Raw genomic sequence first — 23845 nt, forward strand, 5'->3', positions numbered from 1 at the left:
TCGGGAGCATCATACTTTTGCGCACGCGACACCCTAGCGCTGCCTATGCATCGCTAGTTTGGGAGCAGCTACGCCTTTGCAATTGCTAACACGCGGTCTTTGCCTTCTCAACGTACAGCCACCAGGTCCAGATCGACCTCTCGAACCACTCCGACTACAAGAACCGCATTCCTGTTCTGCAACGTGGTCAAAGTACCCGACTAAGCGTCTGGGGTCTGTAGCAGCTGTTCGCTCACTTCGCTCTATCGCCGCGCTCATGCTCTATGCTGCACCCTGTTCTATATAAGCACGTCTGGACATCATCGACCGGACTGGAAGCCAGAGGCCTTGCGCTCACAATCGTTCACTATGGCGGCCTACGGCGACAAGGTCTTCTATGACCACAAGTCCTCTCCGGTGCCTTCAGCTTTCGAGCCTGCAACGGTCGGACATGTCAGTAAACTCCGAACTCGCCTTCCAAAGTTTAGCCTTGAGGTCCGACAGGAAGAGAGCAGCTTTGCTGTCACCAAGAGCGCATCGAATGCTGACTTCGACCCGATTCCTCCTTCGAAGAGAACATGGAACTGGGGTGCTTACGTCGCGTACTGGATGGCCGATGCCTAGGCTGTATCGAACTGGGAGGTCGCTTCGTCTATGATTGTAGTCGGGCTCAGCTGGAAGATGGCGATCGGCGCTTGTGTGCTGGGCAACACGCTGATGGGCCTGGTCATCACGATCAACGGCAGACTTGGAGCGACGCTGCACACTCCTTTCCCGGTCTTGGCTCGCATGCCGTTTGGCTATTACTTCAGCTACTTCGTCGTGCTTTCCAGATGTGTCCTTGCCATCGTCTGGCTAGGTGTACAGACTACGACTGGAGGTCAATGCATGACAGTCTTGCTGACAGCACTCTGGCCGAGCTTTGTGAACATACCAAACCACATTCCAGTCGATGAAGGAATCTCCACAGGCGGCATGATTGGATTTCTGCTGTATTTCTTGCTCCAGCTGCCATTCCTGTGCATACCTTATACCAAGATCCAATATTTCTTCGCTTTCAAGAGCATCATCGTACCGATTGTCTTTCTGGCCATCTTCGGAGATACCCTACGCAGAGCTGGCGGAACGATCAGCCATAGTTCGGTCATTACACAAGGCACTACGGTCCACGGCTCGGTACTTGCTTGGGCGTCTTTCTCCAACCTCAACGGCGTACTGGGCAACTATGCAACCCTCGGACTCAACATCGCCGACTTCTCGAGATATGCCAACAAACCTTCTGCTCAGAATGTGCAAGCTATCGTGATTCCAATCATCTTCAGTGAGTCTTTGGTCATTGTCTCGATCTACATTAGCTGCTAACGATTTTCACTACAGCTGTCGTTGGTCTGCTTGGCATCTTCACGGCGGCGTCTGCCGAGCCAGCTTATGGCAAAGTCTTGTGGAATCCGATCGATATATTTCACCTCTGGATGGACTCCGGTTCATCTGGAGGTCGTGCCGCCGCTGCTTTCGCCGCGATTGGTCTGATCATTGTCACGCTCGGCACCAATATCTCTGCCAATTCGATCAGCGCTGCGAATGATCTGATGGCTTTCTGCCCGAAGTACATCAACATTCGCCGTGGTCAACTGCTTGCTGCTTTCATCGGTAGCTGGGCTTTCGTGCCGGTGAGATCAATCTACATCCGAAGTGCCAGTATGCGTGTGCTAACACTCTTACAGTGGAAGATACTTGCGTCAGCTGCAAAATTCCTTGCCTTCTTGAGCGGCTACACCAGTTTCCTTGGTGCGATGACCTCGATCTTGATCACCGAGTACGTGCTGATACCACGCACGAAGCTGGACGATACTGACAGTGGTGTAGTTACTTTATCGTCCGCAGAACACATGTGTCGGTCCCAGATATGTACAACTTCCACGGCATCTACCGCTACTCGCCAAAGTACGCTACGAACTGGCGTGCAGCTGCTGCATTCTTCATCGGCTGCGTTCCTCCTCTCCCCGGATTCGTCAACAACATTGTCGTAGCGGGTGGCCAGACGACTGGTGTAAGCATTGGTGGTCAGCATCTGTAAGTTCAACGATCTGAATCAATGCACCCTCTTCAGTCGTTTCTGTGTCCATATGTGAAGTGCTGACCATTGTTGGCAGGTTCGCCATCGGCTACATCTACTCCTTCTTCTCCACCGGGGTGTTTTACTGGCTTTTCAATCGCTTCTTCCCACACCACGAGTCGATCATGAGCCATGCTGAAACGGGCGAAGATATCATTGCCGCCAATGATGCGAAGAACATGGAGTTGCGTCGCGCACCTTATGCCGAAGGGCGTCGGCCTAGTCTCATCATGCGTGTCTTTGAAGTGTAGCGACTGCGGACATTCATGTGCATAAACTGTTCATGTCGTCGATGTAAAGTATGGCCGAGACTCATTCTGCCTGTCCGGCTTAATGATCTGCAGCGCTCTGAGTATCGTCTGATGCAACAGTGCCATCAAGCCCTCACTTCAATCGCGGAGTTCGGCACCGGACTCGGCATCGCAATCGGCATGCATGCCGGAAGGGCGTGATGGCAAGGCCATATAATCCTCCATGTACTGTACTACCCTACTACGTCTGACTCTTTTCTACATCACCGCAACAGGATGTCACTCAATGGCAACACCCGATCTCAGCTCGCGTATCGCGTCGCCGTACCCTCCGAAGCACCTCACCTGGCTGCGTTGATCAATACCGCCTTCCGTAGCGAACTTCCTGGACAGACTTGGCTCTTCGACGATCAGGAAAGACGCATCGACATTGTGTCCACAGAGCCGATCGCTGGCTTCATCGACTCTGCAGAGTCGGTGCTTTTGACCGGCGTCATCAACAATGGCAGCGCAGCAGTAGCATGTTGTTATCTGAGAAAGCCTTCGAACCCGCCAGAACCGCACATGACGGCAGACGCAGCCTGGTTTGATCTTCTCTCTGTATTGTCAGCACATCATGGGTGTGGGTATGGGTTCGCCATGCTTGCAGCAGCCGAGAACTTCGTCCTGGAACATTGGTCAGCGAAGCGGCTAGAGTTCGATTTTGTGAGCTCACGGCTCCAGTTGAGGGCTTGGTATGAGCGATGTGGGTATAGAGCGACCGGAGCGAGGAGAGACTTCCCTTATGGCCAGCATGGCCGCGAGATCCTGGCGGATGGGCTGGATATGGTTGTGCTTGGCAAAGATTTGGAAGACCAACAAAGGAATCGTTCTTGACAGATCTGTAGACAAAAAGGTCTCGAGATATGAGTGTAACAGGTGATGCATCATGACCGATGCCGGCCGACAACAAGTGAGCGGCAGTCCTTGTGGCAAGAGCGTCTACCTGAGGTAGCAGGTGACATATCACGGCGTCGTGGAGTGAGGTCTAACAGCTCCCCCATTCCATTCACAACTGATACATCGGCGTGAGTTATACAAATATGGATGGACATACAGCTATCGAGCAACAGTGGCAGCAGAGAATCAACAACATTGACAGACGACATCGCCAGCGAGTGGTGCCGATGAGGGTTTTGGTGCTTGGGCTGAGCCGCACAGGAACAAATTGTGCGTATTAAAGTATGAGATCTACAGCACAAGTGGACTGACCGTCTACAGCACTGCGAAATGCTCTCCGGCAGCTAGGGTACAGTTCGACATATCATGGCTACGCGGCGGCTCTGGAGAATCCGCGAGACTGTGAGATGTGGCTTGCGGCTCTGCGTGCGAAGTTTAAAGGTACCGGGACGTTGTTTGGCAGAGAAGAGTTCGATCGACTGCTAGGGCACTGTCAGGTATGGATCTTCATTCCTCCAAAAAGCACGGCAGGAGCCAACAGGGAAGTGACGGAAGCTGACAGTCTCGAAGGCCGTGACAGATATCCCCGCTGTCTGCTTTGCAAAGGAGTTGATCGAGGCATATCCCGACGCAAAGGTCATTCTGAGCAATAGAAATGTGGATGAGTGGCACAAGTGCGTCTCGTCAGACACTTCTCGCGTGGACCGTAGGACTGACTGCATATTCGCTGCAGGTCCGTCATGTGCAACCTTGTCACACCCACCTACAGCTTCTCATCCGCTCTGCTGGCTCGAGCGGCTTGGGCTTCCAGGAGCACCAGTCGCTGGAGCCGGCCGGTTGCCATTCTCATCTTCGAGAAGTTCTTCAAGGGCTTCGCTGTGAAGGGAAAGGATGTGTATCGATCACACTACCAAGCTGTCCGATCTTTGGTGCCGAAGGAGAGACTGCTTGAGTACAACATCAAGGACGGGTGGGAACCACTCTGCAAGTTTTTGGAGCAGGAGGTCCCACGGTGCTCCTTCCCAAATGGCAATGAAGGAGAAGCAACTCAGAAGCTTATTCGGGAACTCAAGACTCGTGAGGTAAAGCTGGCAGGTGGTAAGCTTGCAATCCTCTTGGCGATGCTGCTGGTGGTGTACTGCTCGTGGTGCGTTGCCTGTGGCCGATACCCAGCAGTTCTTGGGTGAGGTGCCTTTAGCGAGTCTAAGCCTTAATTTTCGGTGATGCTGTAGCCTTGAAATGAGATACAGTTCAAGATAGAACATGGCTCAGATTGGAGAATCTCTGCGCAGCCTCGTGCCGTCAATTGGCATGCATACCTCGCATGTCTCTCGCATCGGAGCAGAGCTTGAAAACCATGATGCATTCTTTGTTTTGCTTGACTTGACCCTCGCAATGCCAACGTCGTGGCAGGCGTCGATCACTGGTAAAAGAGGCTCCGGGACGCAATTGCGCTCAAATCAGCATACTTGGCCACGCACCTGATGACGGCCGTACACATTTGTCAATGTATCGGAGGCATCCATCAAGGCTTCTCTGATGTTGGGCCTGTGACACTGTTCCTCCATCTTTGGGAAGGTGCCAAGGTTGATCAGACTGGTCCAGAACACGTTGAAGGAGACGGACGATTGGATGAGCCAGAAGATTGAAGCAACCAGCTGCGGCAATGATATTTCAATCGACGGTTAAGTGAAGAAAGCACAAGGTGGGCATTTTGGTTGTTGGACGAGAGCTTGAAGTAGTCGACAGGATGAATACTGCAGCAGGACGATATACTGTCTCGAAACAGACTAGCCGGCCCCGAGGGCTATCGTAGCTTTCGACTGCACGGAAGACATACGAGCACCATGACTGGTATCCAGCCAACTGTTCCTACCGCTATCAGAGCATAGATCAATGCGTACAAGAGACCAAATATTGAAGCCAGCACAATGAAAGTAAGTCCTGATGCTACCAGATCCACGTACGTCAACCATAGCAGAGCACGATAAGTCCTTGATGAAAGTAGGTGATGTTTGACAGGGTCGTAATGGTGGGCCAGCTTCTCGTTCCGGGTTAGCAGTTGGCCGTGACACAGCGTATCAGCGAGTGTGTCGTAGGCTATGGGTCGGGGAGGAACGAGCGGCTCGTGTGGCCCAGTTGTTGAGCTTCGGGTGGATCCCTTCTGCTTCCCTGCGAATCGTTAGCATGTGATCGTCCCCCAATGTGCAACTAACTAGCCTGCAAAGTGGACCACAATAGCAGCAACAGGCTGAATCAACGGTAACAATGGCAGACATTGCCCAAAGGACAACGTGTTCTCGGCTGCCCAGGTTTCCTCAGGCATCTTCGTCCTGGGTAGTGCTATCTGCAGTGTGCCCCACAACAACGCCATTGAAAGCACCATAATGGTGGCCATGAAGCTGTGAAAGCAGTTTGTCACCATGCAAGTCATGACGTAGATGCACTTGATGACGACGTAAGCGCAGGCACCCAGCCGATGGGGTGGAAGAGACCTTCGGGCAAGTGCTCGTCTGGCACTCAGCTCTAGGCAGGATTCGAAGGATGCTTGAAGGTCCCTGGCTACTCTGGCACTTGGTCCGAACAGCTGCGTCAGTTTCCAGGTGTATGTAAGCTCAAGTGTCATGTACGATACAAGTGCAGCTAACGAGAAGTCGGTCTGCAAGATCGAGAGTTTTCGAGCGTAAGAATCCCAAGAGGGGCTGTAGCCTATGCCAAACAAGCACCTGGCCGGAGTCGATGAGGACTAATCGAGGGGGGAATTCGGGTTGATCCAAACGCGGCTCGCAGAGGGAGCAAGCGCAACTACCAGCATACTCAACAGAATGAGCATGCCAATCAATCTTCGATTCCTCGGGACCAGGTTCTGGCTCGGGCGATCTTTCAAAAGTGATAGTGTCAGCAGGTGCACAGTCGAACTCATCCATGCCAGATAGGTGACCGTATGCCAGTGTAAAGCATCGAGTTCGTTGGCGAAGACCTCATAGAAACCTGCGATCATGGCACCACTGCCTGTTATCAGCTGCTGGTCGCTGAAAAGCAGAGTCACTTTGTCCAGCGTCTTCTTCCAGTGGCTCTCGCATCTTCTGCTATTACCACGGAAGAGTGTCGCGTCAACTGGGCTCAGCAAACTCGGCGGTAGCAGGCCTGCGCCGTACGCCACTGTCAAGAAGGCAAGTGCTACCCATGCAGTAACCAGGAACGCAAGAACGACCTAGCGTGATTAGTGACTACCAAGAAGAGCTGCACCAATTCTCCATACACCCCGCCTGCAATATCTTCTTTGGCTTGAACCTCGTCGCAAAGATATGCCCGTATACATGGACCATCGGGCGCTTCGAAGGCGATCGTGGCAACTGAAGTGTAAGTGGTGTAGGAGGAGGTGTGAACGTTTGTCGTGGTTGAGGCGTCAGCCGTAAAATGTAGTGCTGAGGAGCCGGTGACCGTCTCAAGGGGAGGCGCGAAGGGTATGCGCCCGCATCGATAGCGCCACATCGATAGCGCCGCATCGCCGACACTTCGTAGCGCAAGCTTTCGACGTCGCTCTTTCTAGCTAGCTCTGTTTCGAAGCTATAATATCGCTGTCCGTGTCGTCGCATTAAGTATAAGGTAGCTGCATACAGATTTTGGAGTACTTCGCCGAGAAGGGGTCCAAATCGACTAGCGGGTATATAGCCGATTATGAATTTCTGGATTCCTTTTGACTAATAAGAGCGTGCGCTCTAAATTATCTCTCGACCTGATATAGGCGAGCAGCCACAGCACCGCCACATTTTAATCTCGTTATAATTGTAGTTATCGCTACGGGCGCTTTCCAGACACCTTCGCTTAAACAGTCGGGTTTCGCTCACACATCAAGGATGTAGAATAATAGCTCATCTTGTTGTTGGAACAAAGCAAAGTCATCGAGAAAATGGAGCGCCACATTTCCAATATGATAACCACGAGATCCACGACCTCAGCCTCACCATGGCGCAGGATGGAGGACGGGAGTCTTCAGCTGCATCTCTTTCCGGCGTCTTGGCTGCAGGATGCTGTTACACCCGAGAGGACGCCCGGAGGAGACGTACCGAAGTGGGTGAACCACGCAAGACAGCCCCTCGACCCACATGAACATGGCTCTCATCCATGTAGATTCCTCGTCAAGCGGGCAAACACCATCGACGCAGCAGATGGTCGGAATACAGTTGTCTTTTTCAGACGATCGTGTCGTCTGAAAAAGTGTTTCCCGTAGGGAGATATATCATAGTTCCCAGTAGACAACGGTCATTTGCGCCTGTGTAGCCCGAAAATGCCAGTATTGAGCATCGTGGTTGATGATGGCAACCTCGTGTGAAGTGCGGGTTGCCAAATGCTTTCATCTCGCTCCCCGTGATTTGCTGAAACAGCCAATTCACCACAGTCGTCGAAGCTGTAAGCGAACCCCATTAGCGGCAGGTCCTCAACGTGACACCCTTCACGCCCTTCCAGATATGAGTATGTGGGCGGCAGCGCCACATCTTTACTGTCCTTCCCACATCATCTTTGACCACAGTCAACACTCCCACATTGAACAATGGCAACACCCACAGCCCAACTCTCAAACCCCTACTGGCACACCTCAACGCAAACCGTGAAGTCCCAGCCGGACACTAACATGCCAATTCCCTGGATCGGCTACCCGCGCGATGACCAGACAGCACTCATGGCGCCCTACTCGAAAGGTCTCCCGTTGGCCGCCAAGCGCCAGCGCTGGAGGCAGATCTGGTCCACGGTCCCATCGCATTGGTGTGTCATCTTCGAACGAAATATAAGCTCAACCTGAAAGCGTATCTGAGGTCGTTCAAGCCCAGCGATGATGACTTGATGCGGGATGTTGAGGACAACTTTGGCATGTTTGTGAGATGGGAGGCGAGGCTGATGAGACGATCGCGAGAGACTGGGCTTGGTCGGGTGGGGAAGGCTGCGGTGGGGAGATTCGGGGAGGCTGTGGCCGGTGATGGTGTGCTGACCGAGGACAGTGACTTCGTCTTTGTGGCTATTGACTTCGAGGGCCAGCACGGTGTGAAGACTGGGATCAAAGAGTTCGGAGTGGCGGTGCTTGATACCAGGTCATGTTTGCGATCCCTCGGGCGGAAAAGCGCCAGCGGTGAGACTGCGATAACATGCCTGAGCTATGCTCGCACACACAGTGCGTCTCGGCATTTCCAATACGGCACTACGACCAAGATGGACGCGGACCTCGTGAGCGAGCTGATAACCAGCCATCTTGCGATTCAGGATGATGAGGATATTCAGGCCACACGCTTGCGGAAGGTGGTTCTCGTAGGCCAAAGCATCAAGCAGGAGCTTTACAACATAGAGCAATTGGGTCTCGACGTCCGGCAGCTGGGAGTGGTAGGGATCATCGACACATTCGACTTGGGTCAAAGCACGTTTGGCAAAAGCCTCCGCCTGAGAGATATCATGGATCGATTGGAGATGCCGCAAGGGGAGCACTCGTATCATACTGCTGGCAAAGATGCATGTTTTGCGCTCCAAGCTATGCTGGCGATGCTGGTGCGAAGGCATCGGATGGATGCATCGTATCCGGAGCGTCTTGATTGGTTGGACCAGGTGGCGCGAAGCGTGGAAGCCAGGCCACAGTACATGGACAAGGAACCGGAGGAGGACTGGGAGGACTGCCTCGGTGGTAACTGCTTCAACGCTTTTGCCGCAGACTGATTTCCCCAGAGCGGATTAGGATGCGCCACAGCTCTGCCGGTCGTCATGCTTGGTTTGACAGTGAGCGAAGTTTGCACTATACCATCAAGTACCTTGCTTCCTCCTCCTCGTCTCAATAGCCTTCTTCGTGCCCTTCACAATCAACACATGCTCCGCCTGATGTATCCTCTCCTGCAGCTGCTCCAAAGTCTCACAGCCCGTAATATCCACCTTCTCACTCTCAATCGGCGCTCCCTTGTCCACCTCAGCGATCACGTAATGTATCATGATGCCAGTGCTCGTCCGCTTCCCCGCCTGAAACTCGTCCCACGCCCTCTCAATGCAATGCGCTCCGACCAAGTCTCCCGGCATGGCGGGGTGAAGATTGATGATCGGGACCTTCGCCTCTGCCAACTTATCGAGGATAGACGTGGTCATGATCCTCATGAAACCAGCACAGACAACGATGTCCGGCTTATCGGCGAGGACGAGGTGGGCGAGGTCGGCATCGTAGGCGTGACGGGCTGGTGAGGTTTGCGGGGAGTCGGGGGTGTCTTGGTGGTCTTTCTTGTAGGGAAGGAAGCCGTGGTATGTCGTTGGGATGTTCGCCTTTTTGGCCCGTTCTAGACCATATGCGTTCTTGCGATCGGCGATGAGCCTGACAAACTGCACGTTCGGCAGTCTGTCCGTGTTCGCGGCATCGATGAGTGCCTGCAGGTTGGAGCCGGAACCTGAGATTAGCACCAGAACTCGTGCTGGAGAGGTAGAGTCTGCCATGTTAAGCGAGAGTGAAGCTACGGCACTCGATCTAGCTGTTCACTGCAAATGGGAAGATGTGCTGCTCAATGTTTAAGCAAGAACACAAATTTCGTTGGCGAAGCTTTGCACAAGTGGAGCCATCTCCGCGATCGACAATTTCCATGCAAGGCACGTGCCAGGGCCGATCTTAGCGCAACTCTATCGTGGATGTATGACGAGGTGCAGGTGGGCAACGAATGGGAACGGCCGGCGAGCTGTTTTGTTGTGACTGCAGTCTGCAGACGACATCTTCACCCTCTTCCTGCTGCTGCTGTCGTACAGACGTACCCTTATCCGCACCTTTGTGTTTATCTTATCGGATAATCTACGTCGATACTACATTGAGTACACACCCATGTCGAAGCTATATCGCAACGCAGCCATTGCAGCAGCAGCTGTTGGTGCTGGTATTTTCCTCATTCCAAGCTCGAAGAAGAGCGTGCCGTAAGCTCGCCAAGCTCATCCACCATCCACCCCCAAGACTGACTTCTCCGCAGTCTAGAGACCTTCGGCACGCAGAACATCGCCAATGCCTACTCGAGGGGCGGTGGCAGCGACACACATCTTCCTGGCATAGCAACGACAAGAGGTATGACTGGTCAGTCGGTCGTGAAAGGCTGTCAAACTGACTAACAAAGGTCAAGGCAAAGCCGAAGAGACAATGTCGAAACAGATCAATCCCAAGGGTGTCGACACGAAGCACTTTGTCGAGAACGTGGCGGATCAGAAAGCGGATGACAAGAGCGGGCCTGAAAAGGCTTTGACGAAGATGGCGTATGGGCAAGAGAAGGGAAAGTAATTTGGTGCTCTGAGCAAAAGTCAGCATAGGATACAGAGGTGTTAGAGAAGGGATACATACGATATACTGCTGTGCTGATAAATGAGACGAAGTAAGATGAAACGTGCAAGACCTCTTCCCAATCCACATTCACTGGACCGACAATCCTGTCACAACGGGCAGTCAGAGTCAACGCATCCTCCGACCGATCAGGATGAGCATTCAAGCCACGCAGGACTTTAGAGCAGGCATTTCTCAACAGGTCGACGCTCCAAACCTGTCCACGTCAGCTTCCGATCAAGCATCTTCCCAGCATCATGTCACATTCACATACCACATACTCATCACCCCATCACAGCCTTCTGACCCACAGGCACAACCCACCAGACCCTCCAAGCCGCCAAACACCTCCACAGCCACCTCTTCAACTTCCCCAACGCACCCCCATTCCTACTCTGCTTGCAGCTGCTACTCCAAACATGCGCGAACAGACTACTCAACAACGGAAACTCCTCCCCACATGTCGGGCACACGAAAGGCTTCCCTCCATCCTTCTCCGACCTGTACGTCCCATCTCCGTTCAACAACCTCACCCGGAAGTCCTTCTTGACATATTTCTTCCAGTGAAAGCATGTAGCAGCCACGCTGTTGAGGTAGACCAAGTTGACGCCCGAGGCGCACGTTCCGGATTCGAGGTGGATGAGCATGTCCGCGTGGCGGCGGAACTTGCGAGGACAGGCGTAGCAGCGAACTGTGAGAGGAAAATGGGTTATGGAATGCTGGGTCAGGTGGAGGTCAGTGAGTATGGATGTATCGGTGGGGAGTTCGGAAGGAGTGTGTCTTACGTGTTCTAGGGCGTTGGCTGAGCTGAATTGTTGGTGGCAGGCCTTGCATTTGCAGGAAGCTGTAGTGGTCTTGGTCACGGCCAGCGATGTGAAAGCTTGATCGAGGTATTCGATCATGCTGCCTTGTGATGCTTTCATCTTTGGTATGTAGTTTGAGTATTCCTCAGTTGTTGAGATGTTGGTAGCTGACTCTGTTGCAGTGTTGAAGTCTCCGATATGTGCGACTGTGGGATTGCTGCGCCATGGCCGTTGACGAGTTTAGATGCCATAACCGTACAAACGCAGTACAAACGACATGTTACACAGAACCATAACAGAGAGAAGTTCTTCTGCAGTGGCTGGGTAAGCCCTGCACTGGGACAAACGTATGGCCCTTGCCTGCAAACGTGGACACCTGCAGTCCGTTATGAGATATGTGTTGTCGTTCGAGGCAGAATCGCTATCAAATAGTTGACCGGAAAGCAGGAAGCCGTAGCGCCAAAATGGTGTTCGTAATGGTGTTCGTTGTACTTTCTACCGAGACGTGCAAATGCTTGTACAGGATACTGTAAGTGGGTTGTCCGTAATCGTGTGGGCCTCATGCATCATACGCTGCGAAGGATGGGGGATATGTGTTGTTCCTGCGAGATCCCGGAGATAGAGTGAGCATTGGCCTTGCTGCTTTTGTTATGCGGCGTGGCATGCTAGGGAGAGTGCAGAGCCCCGTGTCTGATTTCATGGTACGCGCTCAGCATGTGACTTGTTCGTGAGTACTCACGGTAGGGTATCTGGTAGATGTACGAAAAGATCAATCAGTCGCTGTGTCCGAATATCACCCCGACCAAGCACAAACGCCAGCCTGCTGCCGTCTTCCGGTCGGTAAGTCGAAGTCATCTACATGGTGTCAGCCTACCGCCATCCTAAGCCTCGATCCGCTCGATACCAGGGCCCGCCGCCAGCATGTCGGGAGTAGTAGCGAGCATCTCTTGTGTAGCCCATGGCGACCTCGTTTGCGAGTCGCCACAAGTCTCTTGCCAGCTCGACCCAGGCGATGTCGCGGTATCCTCGATGCGCATTTTCGTCGATCCATGTTGCTATTCTTCTGATCTCGTACGCGACGGCGCGTGGTGACGTTGATGATCCTCTGAAGAAGTCGTGTATCTCTTCGAAGGCCTCGGCATAACACCGATAGAAATGTTCGAGCTCCTGCGAGATGGTCAGCAGAAGCGGTATATGCGACTTGGCGTCAACGGACATAGCCACCGCCCAGACGCTGCCAAACGCTGCACCACTCGCAGATGCTATGCTGGTGCCCGGAATTGCGGTAGTGTGGGATGGTATATGGACTTGCTCTAGCGTTGCTGGGGCAGTACGGACAGGTGCACCAGCCAAACGACATTTTCCATAACCTGAGTGTTGAGGGCTTGACGATGGTGATGATGTAGCTCAAGAATATGTCCGATGGATCCAGTTCTGATCGATGGGTATTTTGCAGATTCTGGAAAATTGTAGTGAGTCGATGTCCATGGTACGGCTTTATCCTCGACGCTGAACGGAGTAAGCCACCTTCAAGACAAGTACCATAGGGAGTACGAACGAGCACCGCAATATATCTTTGACCGCAACACTCGGCGAGAGGCCCAAGTAGAAGTGTACCAGCATCATGCAGGCGTTCACGGCTCAGCGGCCCCGCTGCATTAGCGCGCATGGTCCGCATGATATGGAACCGTTCCGATGTGAATCACTGGTTGTAGCATGGTCACACATATCGTGTTCTTTGCCTGGACGCCGCATGAACGCGCCGGAGCAAGTTACCCATGCGCCGGTTACAGCAGCAGGAGCATGTGATTGCTGCTCGTGGCTATGGCCCGCGCGTCACAAGAGTCCCGGTCAGTCGGACCATTGGCTATTTCCTTCGTCACAGATCACGTAGTCCGGTGCAATGGGTCAGCCGATAATAAATTGTCATCCGATCGTTCGCCTTATACTTGGCAGGCGACACAGTCCCGCGGACAGCCGCAATTTGGCCAGAACAGGTAGACAAACAGGACCGCATCGCTCCACGTGGTCGCAGAGTTGGTAAGTCCATGCGCCAAAGTGTCACTTGGGCCTGGTAATTACACCTTGCCATCGTGGACAGCTGAAGCGGCTCGCGCAAGCTGCAATTGAGCTGTATCAAAGCACCGTCAGCGAGCGTAGATGCTCAAAAGCAGGTTTGATAGCCAGGGGGTTGCGTAGACCGATGATGACTCGAAGCACAAAGTGCGTCACATCTCCCGAGTGCGCGGCAGCACCAGCTGCCACTTGTGAAAGCATCGTGAACTTTCCAAGAATGGTGCGCCTTGGGAAACATATTGGAGTCGCAACAGCCGAGGAGTCGAGATACAGCTGTATAAGCCCCTGCGTCATCTCAACATCAGGTGTGCTTGACTTTGTGCATGGTCAGCACGGTACTACTCGAGTTGTTATGCCAGAATCCGCGAAGCAAGCTTCTTGCCCGGTTTTCCCGCGAAGCTCTGACGCTGAGGAAGTGATGGCTATCCGATGTGGAGACTGTGCAATGCAAATGCTACTGTTCCAAGCACGTCAATGCTGGCAGCAGGTTCTAGCAGGAAGGGTATCCTAGGGCTTGGCAGTCGCAACACCAGGCGTGCAGCGACCTCAGCTCGCAAGGGTGATGCTCAGTCCAGTTCCGGTCTCATCCGCTTCAGCTCGCAAGCAGTACCTGCCCATCGCTCAGTCTGGGCCACGACAATAGCTCCGTTGTTCGGGGACCACGTTGCTCGAAGTACAGACTTGACTGCGTATCTGCCCATGGCTGATACTGAGATTGGGCCATGGTCGAGAGAAGCCCAAAATAGCAATGCTGCACTATCAGGCACAGTAAAACATTTGCATTGTCTGCCGTACTTGGATGGAAAGCGCAGCGCTGAGACTGAGTGAGGCAGTGTTTCGTGTGTTGGGAGTTGTTTGCCGTTGCGAGCGTCTGAAACTCTGGCGGAGAAGATGGCCTACACGTCATTTGTGATGCCGGTAATGAGGCCGGGGTCAGGTACCTGTCACCTGTGGCACGGCCGGGATGTGGGCTTCGCCTGCGCCCTTTACTGCGCCCTCTTTGATCCTCGAGCGGGTTCTGTGCATTTTAAAGGCTGCCATTCCAGCGCAACAGGAGAGGATGTACCTGCACGATCTCATGCCGCGCTCGAATCTTTCCAACGTGGCCCAGCCTTGAGCAGTTTGTCTTGGTTTCCAACAGATGAACTTGCAATGCTTTGTATGCCGCTACCTTTGCACAAAGAAGAACGTTTACCATTGCGCCTCTAGCAGGAGACGGCCACTTTGGCGATAGGTCGAATGATGAACTTGACAGTCAGGTCCTCCTCGCGGTAGTGCTGACAGCGGGTCTTCGAAATGCTTCGCTGGATCTTCGAGCAGCTGTGTCATGTTCTCCCTCCGGCATTGTAGAGCTGTCCAGCACACAAGGCATTGAAAGGGCAGTCGCAGGAGACTATGTCGTAAGGCAACAAATGGGCTTCCAAGGCTTATGCACCTGGCACGGAAGAGCGCAAGACATGCTACACTCCACATTTTCCATGCCGAAAGATCAAAAGCGGTTCGATATGCAAGCCTCGCCACGACCCTTCTCGTCTCCTTTCAGCGGTCCGACTGGCATGCAGCGTATGCGTCTCGCTGTCCAGAGCTGGTGCCTGCTCAGTCGTCCGGGTCTCGGGATCATCGTGGTGATCGGAGGGTCGTGGGAGCGTTGGGTTGGAGGTGGCAGTTCGCGTGGACAAGCACACTGATGTGTGGGGTGACGACGGATCAGAAGAGGCGGAGCTGCGTTGGTGCGGTCGTGTCGTTGCCTGGACGTTAGTGAAGTGCTTGAGATGAGCCACTGACTGTTTCTAGCCGTCCAAGACATTAGAGCCTCACCCTTTGCTAGTATGCCTGTGCAGTGCTATCCACGAGACTGCCGTCGGCTTCACTGAAGAGGAAGGTGAGCAGTGCGGCCTGAGCTGGCTCTTGCCTCGGTCAACAGTCCAACTCTAGGCCAAGATCAGGCCAGTCACGCGGCTGTCGACATGGGACACATGATGGCCGTTGCCGTTGCCTTACCGTTCGGAGAAGAGTGTTGGTCGGCGAAGGTACGCGGGACAGCCTGTGGCCAGCAGCCTTCGACATGTGGGCCACACAGGTAGGTTCAGGTTCTCCATGTCCACGCCGCTCCGTAGCCGCGAGACACTGGATGATCTTGGGAAACCGAGGGTGGCGGTCCCTATCCGTGTATGTACTCGGTCGTGCTGATCATCATGTCGTGACCTCGACTGCGGCCTTTCGCCGCGTGGACGACAGTGGAGCGTTGCACAAGAGAACGTGACGTCGAAACAGAGACGTGCACGTGGGCAACAACGTGCTTGCCGACGATCCGAGCGCTCGGACCTTCCTCTTCGTCCACTTTGCAACTTTGCCATCACATGCATGATGCACCTCACCCACGCATCGCGCAGAATACTCCAGCAAGTCCGGTATAGATCAAGGCTCGACAACAACGTCCCCGCAGAGGGCCTGTCTTGCCAGGGCTGCCTGACACGCGTCTGGTCATGAGATGGTCACCAACGGCCAGCCATTTCTCCTGGCCGTGAACGCGTGGTGGCTCACCATCACCTCAACCCATGACTGTGGCACAGCTGAAGGTCTTCTGGCCAGCAAGCACATCTGTTGCCACTCCAACGGTTCATCTCCATCCTCAAGTCTCCCTCCTCTTCGAATTCATGCGCAGAAGAACAGATTTCACGCCCGCCACATCACCTTCAGGATGTCCAATGTGGTGAGGTCACTATCGAGTGTCTCCGGACACTCACGCGCAAGATTGATGCCGACTGCACTGAACCTCTGGTACGGGCAGGAGTCGCTTCACGTTTCAGACCCGCTCTTTTCCTCAAGCTCAATGGATGGCGGACTAAAGCGATGAAGACATATACATGTGTGGCATGGGGAGAAGTCACTGATGGGTCTCGATCGTACCACAAGTTTTGCTCGCTATGTCGAACGATGCTCGAACTAACGTACTACTGATCAAGTCTCTTCTAAGCATTCCAGCTCGACATGAAGCCTATCGGGACCACTGCGCCATCCACCCCCATCCTTACGCCACACAAGATTCCACTCGCCGTTCACGGGCCTCCCAAACTCCTTCGTTTCCCATCCCACTACCCGCTTCACTCCCTCCCAGCCATAGTCGGCTGGCCACAGCTCTTGCGGTGTCCCATCGTTGCTGCTTTGCGTTTCAGCACCGGCAGCATTTTCGTCCATGTCCTTGCGCGGTCTGTCAATCTCTTCCAGCCCGGGAACTCTAGCGCCGCCGTCGCCCTCTGAAGCTCTGCCATTGTTGTTCTCCGACTGATCGCCATTGTCGTCGGCATCCGTTTCTCGTCTTTCTCCAGCACCAGAAGAAGGCCGCATTTCGTTACTGAGCCCGATGTTGGCAACCTGTCCGCTCCTGTCGTTGGCATTGCGTTCTCCGCTACTCCCATTGCCAGAGGAGGGCCGCATCTCGTTACTGGACCCGGCGTTGGCTTGCTCTCCACCTTCCTCGTTGACATTCCTTTCTCCGATACTTTCATCGTCCGAGGAACGCCACATCTCGTCACGGGCATCAAAGTCGTCTTCCTCTTCCCACCGGTACCGGCAGAGGAAAGCTTCCGGCGGGCTCCTATGCTCGACTACAAGTCCATGGGCAGCCTGCACCTTCACACCCTTTAGGTCAAAGAAATTCTCAATGGCGTCAATGATATGCCTGCCAAAAGACTTTCTGCCTTTACGATCCGGGTGCGGACAACAACATACTGCCTTCTTTACAGACCGCTGGTACTTCTCTGAGCGGACAAGCTCCACCAACCTTTCGTCTTCGCTGAGCTTCTTGTGGATGTATGTTTCAAGGTCGGTTCCCTGCTCCTCAGTCACCGACCATATCTTTTTGCCTCTATCGCGATCCTGAAGGTGGATGCTGGCTGCTATGTGGGCTGCAAAACAGTGTTTATCATCGAGGCCGACATAGATGCAGACACATGTCCTACAGCCAGCGGACCCAACAGCGTCTATGAAACGTCGTTCCCCGTCGTAGCACATCTTCTCGACTGGAAGCTCGAAGACGCCGCCTTGGCCTTGATACAAGTGGAGGTACCAGTTAGCCACGATGCTGAAGCTATGTTGAACAGCTGTTCAGGAACCGACCATCGATGTTATATACCTTGAGGCTCCATGGCCAGGTACTTTGTGGTATAGCAAACAAAAGAGGCTACCATCAACTACGCGAAAGGGCATTGACAATGCCAGTAGGACAAACCTCCGGCGTTCGAGATCCAGACCCATGTGGAACCCTGTGGCAACGACTCAGGCTCAGCGATACACGCTGCGGGACACAGTAAGTACAATGAGAACAAGGCAAGACGCATGATTCGTGAATTCGCTTCACACTAACACATACTAAACAGACTCGATTCTTCATGCTTCCTGCCTTTCTATTATCGGCCTACTGCACTCTATGCTCCATCATCTCACACTAGCTATCTACGAGGTCACGATACTATCCACCAGCAAGCAGTTCCTGTGTTCTGCAAGTTGTGCCTCGCTTGGCTCCCAACTGCTGTCGTGGCGCCAAACATGATTCCACTCCCACCCCGACCTAGTCTGACCACAGTCAATGTGGTTGTCGAAGCGCTTGGTAGCCTCCCAGCCATACCGTTCTGGCCATAGTTCGCTACAGTGCGACTCGTCGTGGTGTAGCGATGCAGCGGAACTTTCACGAGTCCCGTTGGCGTCACTGTTGCTCTTGCCGCTGTCCTGGCTGTTCTCGATACCATCCATGCTGTCTGAGCCTGGCTTGTCGGCAACTCCGATCAAACTTGGGTCATCGATTGGCATCACAAGCAGGTTCGTCAGGTTGGCGCTATAGCATGGAAGTTTGTTGGAACGCAGTGCCTTGTCATGGCAGATTCTCGTGACCGGGAGCTCCATGACACCACCTTGGCCTTGGTGAACGTGAAGACACCACTTCGTCATGTTGAGTTAAAATGGCAGTGTCACCGTGCGGTGGCCGTATCCTGCACCTATATAGATGGACGGCACTGACTGCCCTTTGACATTGCCGTGAGCAACAAACACATAGAGACTCGTAGTTGCAGAATGTCTCTGGGACTGTTTGCTAAGCAGATTCCTTGTTGTCCCAGACACGATGTCCAGCCACGCAAGATGATGCTAGAGAGACAAGGTGTCGAAGATTTTGATGGTTGCGTAAGCATCAGGAGTAGCATTCGCGATACAGACTCTGGGCAGCTTTTGGCTCGTGAGCAAAGGAAGAGGTGTGGGTCCAGCAGACGGTGCGGTGGCTCTTGACGAGGTAAATCTGGGCTACAGGATGGGGCTCTAGCGTAGCTCAGGTTCATAGCACCTGGGGTGGAGAAACGTAGGCGAAGCTGGGTAGTGACATCGTAGATGTAAAGACCTGGGTCTACGTTACGCTGGCCTCTCTGACTATGGCTGAATTGTATTCCTCTATGCTCCCAGCATTTCGCTCTCCACCTACATGACCCTCCTCTCTCAGGATAATTGCCTCATGCGCTCCATTGGCTTTGGCAACTTCGATGGGCCCCGTGTCGCCTTCAGACCAGTAGTTCCTTGGAGGCCCTTGATCTCAACAGGGTAAAGTCGTGTCTTTGGAAAATCGTGTTTACCAAGGTCTGCTACAGCGACATTGTCGTTCATGCGATAGGTTGACCAAGGCTCAGTAGAGCGCGGCTTGATGGCCTGCAGTGCAATTACGTCTCCTTGAATTGCCCGAGGTCAGTCGAATATGTGTATTGAGATGTTTTGCAAGCTTACTGTTGATGGCATTGCTGGCGTAGGGATGTTGAAGACTGATGCGCTGCTCTGAGGACATCGGCGCAAAGCCGCCGCCCATGTGTACGACGGTGGTCCTCACGCAGACTTGACAGGTACACGGCCATCCATGATTAGAGGGCGTCTTTGGTTTGCTCAGGGGTTGTGACATCGTGTTAAACTTGTCGGAGATGATGTTTGCCGATACGGGCGAGCAGAATGGTACCCCGGTCGAGGCTAGTGTCGAGTGGTGGATTGCTTGCTGTTGTGTCCTGTCCGTGAGTAGAATGTAGGGTGTTCGCACGAAGTTGCGATGGAGCTAGAGAGTCTCGACAACGACCTGAACCTGGTCGGGTAGGAGATGTTGGTGGCAGACACGATAGAAGTGTTGATCTCAGTGCGGACTTGCTCTTCGCCTTGCCGGCACAGTGATGTGACAGGCTGTCACCTCCCTGGCTACCCTTTGTGTGACCATCGTCACCGCAGTTCCACTTCATGACAGCTTCACGAGCCTGAAAGTGTTGCCTGAGACTCTTCGCAAGGATGCATGGTCCATCGTGCGGCGTGGCCCACGAACCAAAGGAAAGCATCATCGACATCGACTGAGTACAGCATGGGCTGACTACGCTGTCAGTCGATGGGTATTGGCGGCCGCTGGACCATGTTCTGCTTTGGGCTAGGTCTCTGACGTACGACCACGTTGGGCGCTGAAAGAGGCCAGGCTGTCGTGTATGGCCGTGACAGCTGCCACACGTCGGGTGTGTTGCCGACGACCGGACAGTCTGCGATTTGCTGTGTGGCATTGCAATGACTGGATAGGCACGACGTGCCCACGGCGGTAGCTGCCAGCGCACAGAAATGGTGGGCGCTCAAGGAGGATCTAGCGTCTGGACCTCAGGGCACGGTCCGAGACCAGGTGTGGTCGCATCGCCTGAGGCTCTGCGTCTGGTCGTGATTACCACTGGCCAAATTTGTAACAGACAGGGCAAGAAGGTAGCAAAGGACAGCCGGAAATTTTCTAGAGGGCGGGTTCCTGCTTCTACTTCTTCTCTCCGAAGGCTCGCGGGGACCCTCCACACTTCTTGATGTGACGTCGACAGGCGAGGAAATGGTTCGCTAGGTCGCACTCAGCTCATGCAGATAGACCAAAGCAGACACACCTTTTCGGCATTGCGTTCTCCGGGTGTGAAGAAGCACGTGAGCAGCTTTACCAAGTCTTTGTCTGTACTGCTGTTAAAAAGCACAAAGAGCACAATGCGCAAAGAGCCTTTCAGGCTGTAAGGCTATTAACATGTGATTGATATCGATTAGTGCAGCGCTAAGCCTCCACAGTGTGCCACGTGTTGCAGCATGCATATAGTGCCTCGCACCAAGTCGCAATTGGCACATATCGACCAATGAAGCCAAGCCGACAGCAACGCTTTCTCTCACTGGTCCAAGGCCGAGCACTCGTTACCACAGTATATTGTCGGCCGTGGCGGACTCGACGGGTGATCGTACCGTCACCTCTTAAATTGTTTGTAGCCGTGCGGGCTGATCTCCCAGGTCGTTGCCTCGATTCGGAATCCTTCTGCCACAAAGACTAGTGACATGCGACCTCTTGAGTCGTGGGTAGAGCCAGACGGCAGTAGTAGGATATCTAACTGTCTCCCATACCGTAACTGACACTTGACGTTGGTTCTGGAGAGGGTCCACCAAGACGGGTGCGTAAGAGCGACTAAGGAGGGCCAAGGTTGACGCTGGCTTTGAACCATCACTCAAGTCAATGCCCCATACTCGCCAGCCACACCCTCGTCGCATTCTCAACAACGTCCGGCGATCGCATAGGCTGCCGCACCGCAACAAAAGGCATCTCGTTATCTGAATGCCCTCCCTCACCATCGAGATCCTCTACCCCACCACTCCTCCCCCTCTCCAGCCCCGTCTCTGCGCCCTCTCCCGTCCTCCTCTCCCTATCCACCCGACACAAACAAAGCGGACACTTTGCCGCCCCACCCTTAGACGCAAAAGCCTGCTTCACACACCCCTCATGAAAAAAATGCAAACACGGCAGATCCGCGATCAGTTCCCCCTCCTCATAAGCCTCTCGACAAATCCCACAGACATCATTGTTGACACGTTCATTGGCAGTCTTGAACCACTCGAACTCATGCGTCGAAAGCCTCGCCGGCTCTTTCGACTTGGCAACTTCCTTCGCTTGAAAACTAGCTGCAAGATTCCACGCCAGCGCTGGATTCAGAGGAGGCGGCGCTGCCAGGTCTAGAGGCTGCATGGTGCCGAGGTCGATATCAGTGAGCAGGGGAGCGTAGTTCAGTTGCTGGCGTTTGCAGTTGATGGCGAGGGTGTGCTGGGCGTAGACGTCCATGGGATAGCGATCGGGGTGGGTAGCGAGGTGTTCGTGCTGGTCGAAGAGGGTTTGGCCCATGCAGAACGGGCAAAGAGATCTGAGATCTTGTCGGGCCCGGTGGGCGCGCGTTCGTTCGCCTGAGGCGCGGAAGCGGATGTCGACTTGTGTTGTTGGTGTGATGCGGATCAGGCCTTGGGTACAGTGTTCGTAGAGGCATGCACAACCGAGTTTCTGCTTGAGGATTTCCACATTCGGTCTGATGGTCAATGTGTCCGTCTTCCTCAGCACCGCTCTCACATCGTACGCATCTCTTGACCAGCTCTCTAGTCGGAATCGCCACGTCCCGTATTGTTGGTATCTCCAGACATCTTGTTTGGTCGGGTTTTGTATTGACTTGATCAAAATCCTCACATCGTCACTGTCCAGTCTGAAAGCGCTGATACAAAGCAGGTACCAGTATCCACCCTGTTGTTCGACCAAGATGAAGTCGCCTTCACGTGCATCGTGCAAGGATGCCTTATGTTCTGGAGTCATCGGAGCCTCGTAGTGCCGTGGGCCGATATCGACTGGGATGATGTGGTCGGTATGCAATGCCAAGATTCACTGGCCTGGGGTGTATCGATGCAATCGTGGCAAAGCAGGGGTACAAGTCTGCGTGTAAGGCCTTTTTGTGGATGCTGACAGTCCTGTTTGCTATCATAGTCAGTAGATTAGACAAACACCTCGTTGACACGATCAAGGTCATGTTGGCCGTTCATATATGCTACACGGCTAGGCTCGGACCTTGCTGACTGTTCCGAAACAGCATAAGCATAACGCACTAGGTACAGCCTTGTTTCTGCGATTCACATAAGCAAATGTGGAGATGTGAGACTGTTCTTCGGGCTACCTTTACGACCGAGTTGCCGCAGTGATAAGCTAATTGGCGCGTATCCGACAATCTGGGCCAATGGTCAGTCGGTGGCCTCATGTGCTGTACAATGAACGGTGGGTGCCAAACATAAACCGCCATGTGGATGGATCGCGGCACATTGAATCCAACGCTTCGAATGTGGTTATCTGGGAGTAATGTTGACCTACATTCGAACGTCAGTGCCAAGAATCAAATACTAGAGCAGAAAAGACACAATAAGTTGTACTCGTCGCTGGCTGTCAAGGAAGAGGGAGCACAATGGCTTGCCCTTGCAAGGTCAAGGTCACTGATCATTCTGGCACCACGGCGCGGCAAGTCGGACAAGTCCTGTTGCCCTGATCGAGCCAAGGCGCCAAGCAGTCGCAGTGGAAGCGGTGTCCGCATGGAAGCTCAACCACGGGGTCGTTCTCGTTGAAGATATCCTTACAGACCACGCAGTCATCGTCGCCAGGAACCATGACTCCAGTGACCATAAAGTAGCTCGCAGGCTTGGAGATAAGGCCAGCTGAAGAACCTATCTCCGCAGCATGCGGGTGCTGATGGGCAGATCCTTGGTATTGCATGACCAAGTAAGTCTGCGTGCCGGAAGCAAGTGTTGGGAGGTCGATGTTCAGCGGAAATGGCCTGAAGTGCAGGAGCCGGCGTTGGTGATTGACCTGGCGGACGTGGGTATGGATCTGCTGGATGTTGAACATGCTGATACGACTCCAATTCTGAACCATCTCTTCGTGGTTTTGAAAGAGCTCAGGATCCATGCAATACGGACATAGGGTCCAGCTGTTGCCGAGAGCTCTGCCATGGCTCACAAAGATACCCAGCTCCCGTGAAGTCCTTGGTGTGATGCGAATTGTTCCGCGGTCGCACTCGAATGGGCATTGGCCTTGCCAGATCGTGGCTCTCAAAACTTCGATACTAGGTCGGAGAATGACCGAGGAGAAGCCCCGCCGCATAAATTGTTCGATGGGCAAGGCCTGTACCCGGCGGACGCTATAATTGAACGACCAGATCATTGGCTGGTTTGGTAACAGGAGGTCTCGAGCATCTCGCGCATTGATTGGGGCCACCAAGACGAAGAACGGGTCTTCGCCACGACGAATGCGCTCAGCGTTGTTGACCACGACCAGGAGGTGATCCAAATATGTTGGCCGGAAGTGTGAACAAGTGGAGGGGATCGAAGCTCCGTTGATGAGTATCAGGTCGCCATCTCGGACTGAGCGCAAAATGTTTTGCAATTCGAGGTCCATGTCTGCGGTGTTAGATCAGCGGATGGGGATGCGTGAGTTGTAGATGCTGCTCAGGGGCGTGGCAGGATTAACTTGATCGGCCTTCGAGAAGGTCGG

General features: G+C 53.7%; 12 protein-coding genes across 12 annotated transcripts; 6 read left to right on the forward strand and 6 right to left on the reverse strand.

Annotated features, from left to right (window-relative positions):
• Positions 1 to 348: 348 nt before the first annotated feature.
• On the forward strand, positions 349 to 603 carry CLAFUR5_04955 (uncharacterized protein; the record flags this gene model as incomplete). Its single annotated transcript, XM_047904103.1, has 2 exons — positions 349 to 432; positions 484 to 603. 2 exons carry the CDS (start codon positions 349 to 351, stop codon positions 601 to 603), a joined length of 204 nt encoding a protein of 67 aa, XP_047760935.1.
• A 30-nt stretch (positions 604 to 633) lies between these two features.
• On the forward strand, positions 634 to 2346 carry CLAFUR5_04956 (uncharacterized protein; the record flags this gene model as incomplete). Its single annotated transcript, XM_047904104.1, has 5 exons — positions 634 to 1300; positions 1357 to 1649; positions 1704 to 1795; positions 1846 to 2052; positions 2133 to 2346. 5 exons carry the CDS (start codon positions 634 to 636, stop codon positions 2344 to 2346), a joined length of 1473 nt encoding a protein of 490 aa, XP_047760936.1.
• Positions 2347 to 2622: 276 nt separating this feature from the next.
• Positions 2623 to 3222, forward strand: CLAFUR5_04957 (uncharacterized protein; the record flags this gene model as incomplete). The annotated part of the gene is made up of 1 exon (XM_047904105.1): positions 2623 to 3222. The coding sequence occupies one exon, from the start codon at positions 2623 to 2625 to the stop codon at positions 3220 to 3222; it is 600 nt and encodes a 199-aa protein (XP_047761050.1).
• A 206-nt stretch (positions 3223 to 3428) lies between these two features.
• Positions 3429 to 4472, forward strand: CLAFUR5_04958 (uncharacterized protein; the record flags this gene model as incomplete). Its single annotated transcript, XM_047904106.1, has 4 exons — positions 3429 to 3555; positions 3607 to 3782; positions 3856 to 3959; positions 4019 to 4472. The coding sequence occupies 4 exons, from the start codon at positions 3429 to 3431 to the stop codon at positions 4470 to 4472; spliced, it is 861 nt and encodes a 286-aa protein (XP_047760933.1).
• Positions 4473 to 7840: 3368 nt separating this feature from the next.
• On the forward strand, positions 7841 to 8988 carry CLAFUR5_04959 (uncharacterized protein; the record flags this gene model as incomplete). The annotated part of the gene is made up of 2 exons (XM_047904107.1): positions 7841 to 8052; positions 8103 to 8988. The coding sequence occupies 2 exons, from the start codon at positions 7841 to 7843 to the stop codon at positions 8986 to 8988; spliced, it is 1098 nt and encodes a 365-aa protein (XP_047760934.1).
• Positions 8989 to 9072: 84 nt separating this feature from the next.
• On the reverse strand, positions 9073 to 9744 carry CLAFUR5_04960 (Phosphoribosylglycinamide formyltransferase; the record flags this gene model as incomplete). Its single annotated transcript, XM_047904108.1, has 1 exon — positions 9073 to 9744. The coding sequence occupies one exon, from the start codon at positions 9742 to 9744 to the stop codon at positions 9073 to 9075; it is 672 nt and encodes a 223-aa protein (XP_047760127.1).
• A 376-nt stretch (positions 9745 to 10120) lies between these two features.
• CLAFUR5_04961 (uncharacterized protein) lies at positions 10121 to 10564 on the forward strand (the record flags this gene model as incomplete). Its single annotated transcript, XM_047904109.1, has 3 exons — positions 10121 to 10209; positions 10263 to 10354; positions 10404 to 10564. 3 exons carry the CDS (start codon positions 10121 to 10123, stop codon positions 10562 to 10564), a joined length of 342 nt encoding a protein of 113 aa, XP_047760588.1.
• A 1712-nt stretch (positions 10565 to 12276) lies between these two features.
• On the reverse strand, positions 12277 to 12624 carry CLAFUR5_04962 (uncharacterized protein; the record flags this gene model as incomplete). The annotated part of the gene is made up of 1 exon (XM_047904110.1): positions 12277 to 12624. One exon carries the CDS (start codon positions 12622 to 12624, stop codon positions 12277 to 12279), a length of 348 nt encoding a protein of 115 aa, XP_047760129.1.
• A 3819-nt stretch (positions 12625 to 16443) lies between these two features.
• CLAFUR5_04963 (uncharacterized protein) lies at positions 16444 to 18291 on the reverse strand (the record flags this gene model as incomplete). The annotated part of the gene is made up of 4 exons (XM_047904111.1): positions 16444 to 17390; positions 17445 to 17572; positions 17714 to 17747; positions 18063 to 18291. The coding sequence occupies 4 exons, from the start codon at positions 18289 to 18291 to the stop codon at positions 16444 to 16446; spliced, it is 1338 nt and encodes a 445-aa protein (XP_047760589.1).
• Positions 18292 to 18966: 675 nt separating this feature from the next.
• CLAFUR5_04964 (uncharacterized protein) lies at positions 18967 to 19417 on the reverse strand (the record flags this gene model as incomplete). Its single annotated transcript, XM_047904112.1, has 2 exons — positions 18967 to 19193; positions 19249 to 19417. The coding sequence occupies 2 exons, from the start codon at positions 19415 to 19417 to the stop codon at positions 18967 to 18969; spliced, it is 396 nt and encodes a 131-aa protein (XP_047760586.1).
• Positions 19418 to 21007: 1590 nt separating this feature from the next.
• CLAFUR5_04965 (uncharacterized protein) lies at positions 21008 to 22126 on the reverse strand (the record flags this gene model as incomplete). Its single annotated transcript, XM_047904113.1, has 1 exon — positions 21008 to 22126. One exon carries the CDS (start codon positions 22124 to 22126, stop codon positions 21008 to 21010), a length of 1119 nt encoding a protein of 372 aa, XP_047760228.1.
• A 669-nt stretch (positions 22127 to 22795) lies between these two features.
• CLAFUR5_04966 (uncharacterized protein) lies at positions 22796 to 23749 on the reverse strand (the record flags this gene model as incomplete). Its single annotated transcript, XM_047904114.1, has 1 exon — positions 22796 to 23749. The coding sequence occupies one exon, from the start codon at positions 23747 to 23749 to the stop codon at positions 22796 to 22798; it is 954 nt and encodes a 317-aa protein (XP_047760232.1).
• Between the last annotated feature and the right edge of the window lie 96 nt (positions 23750 to 23845).

The sequence above is a fragment of the Fulvia fulva genome, chromosome 4, assembly GCF_020509005.1.
Source record: "Fulvia fulva chromosome 4, complete sequence".
NCBI lineage: Eukaryota > Fungi > Ascomycota > Dothideomycetes > Mycosphaerellales > Mycosphaerellaceae > Fulvia > Fulvia fulva.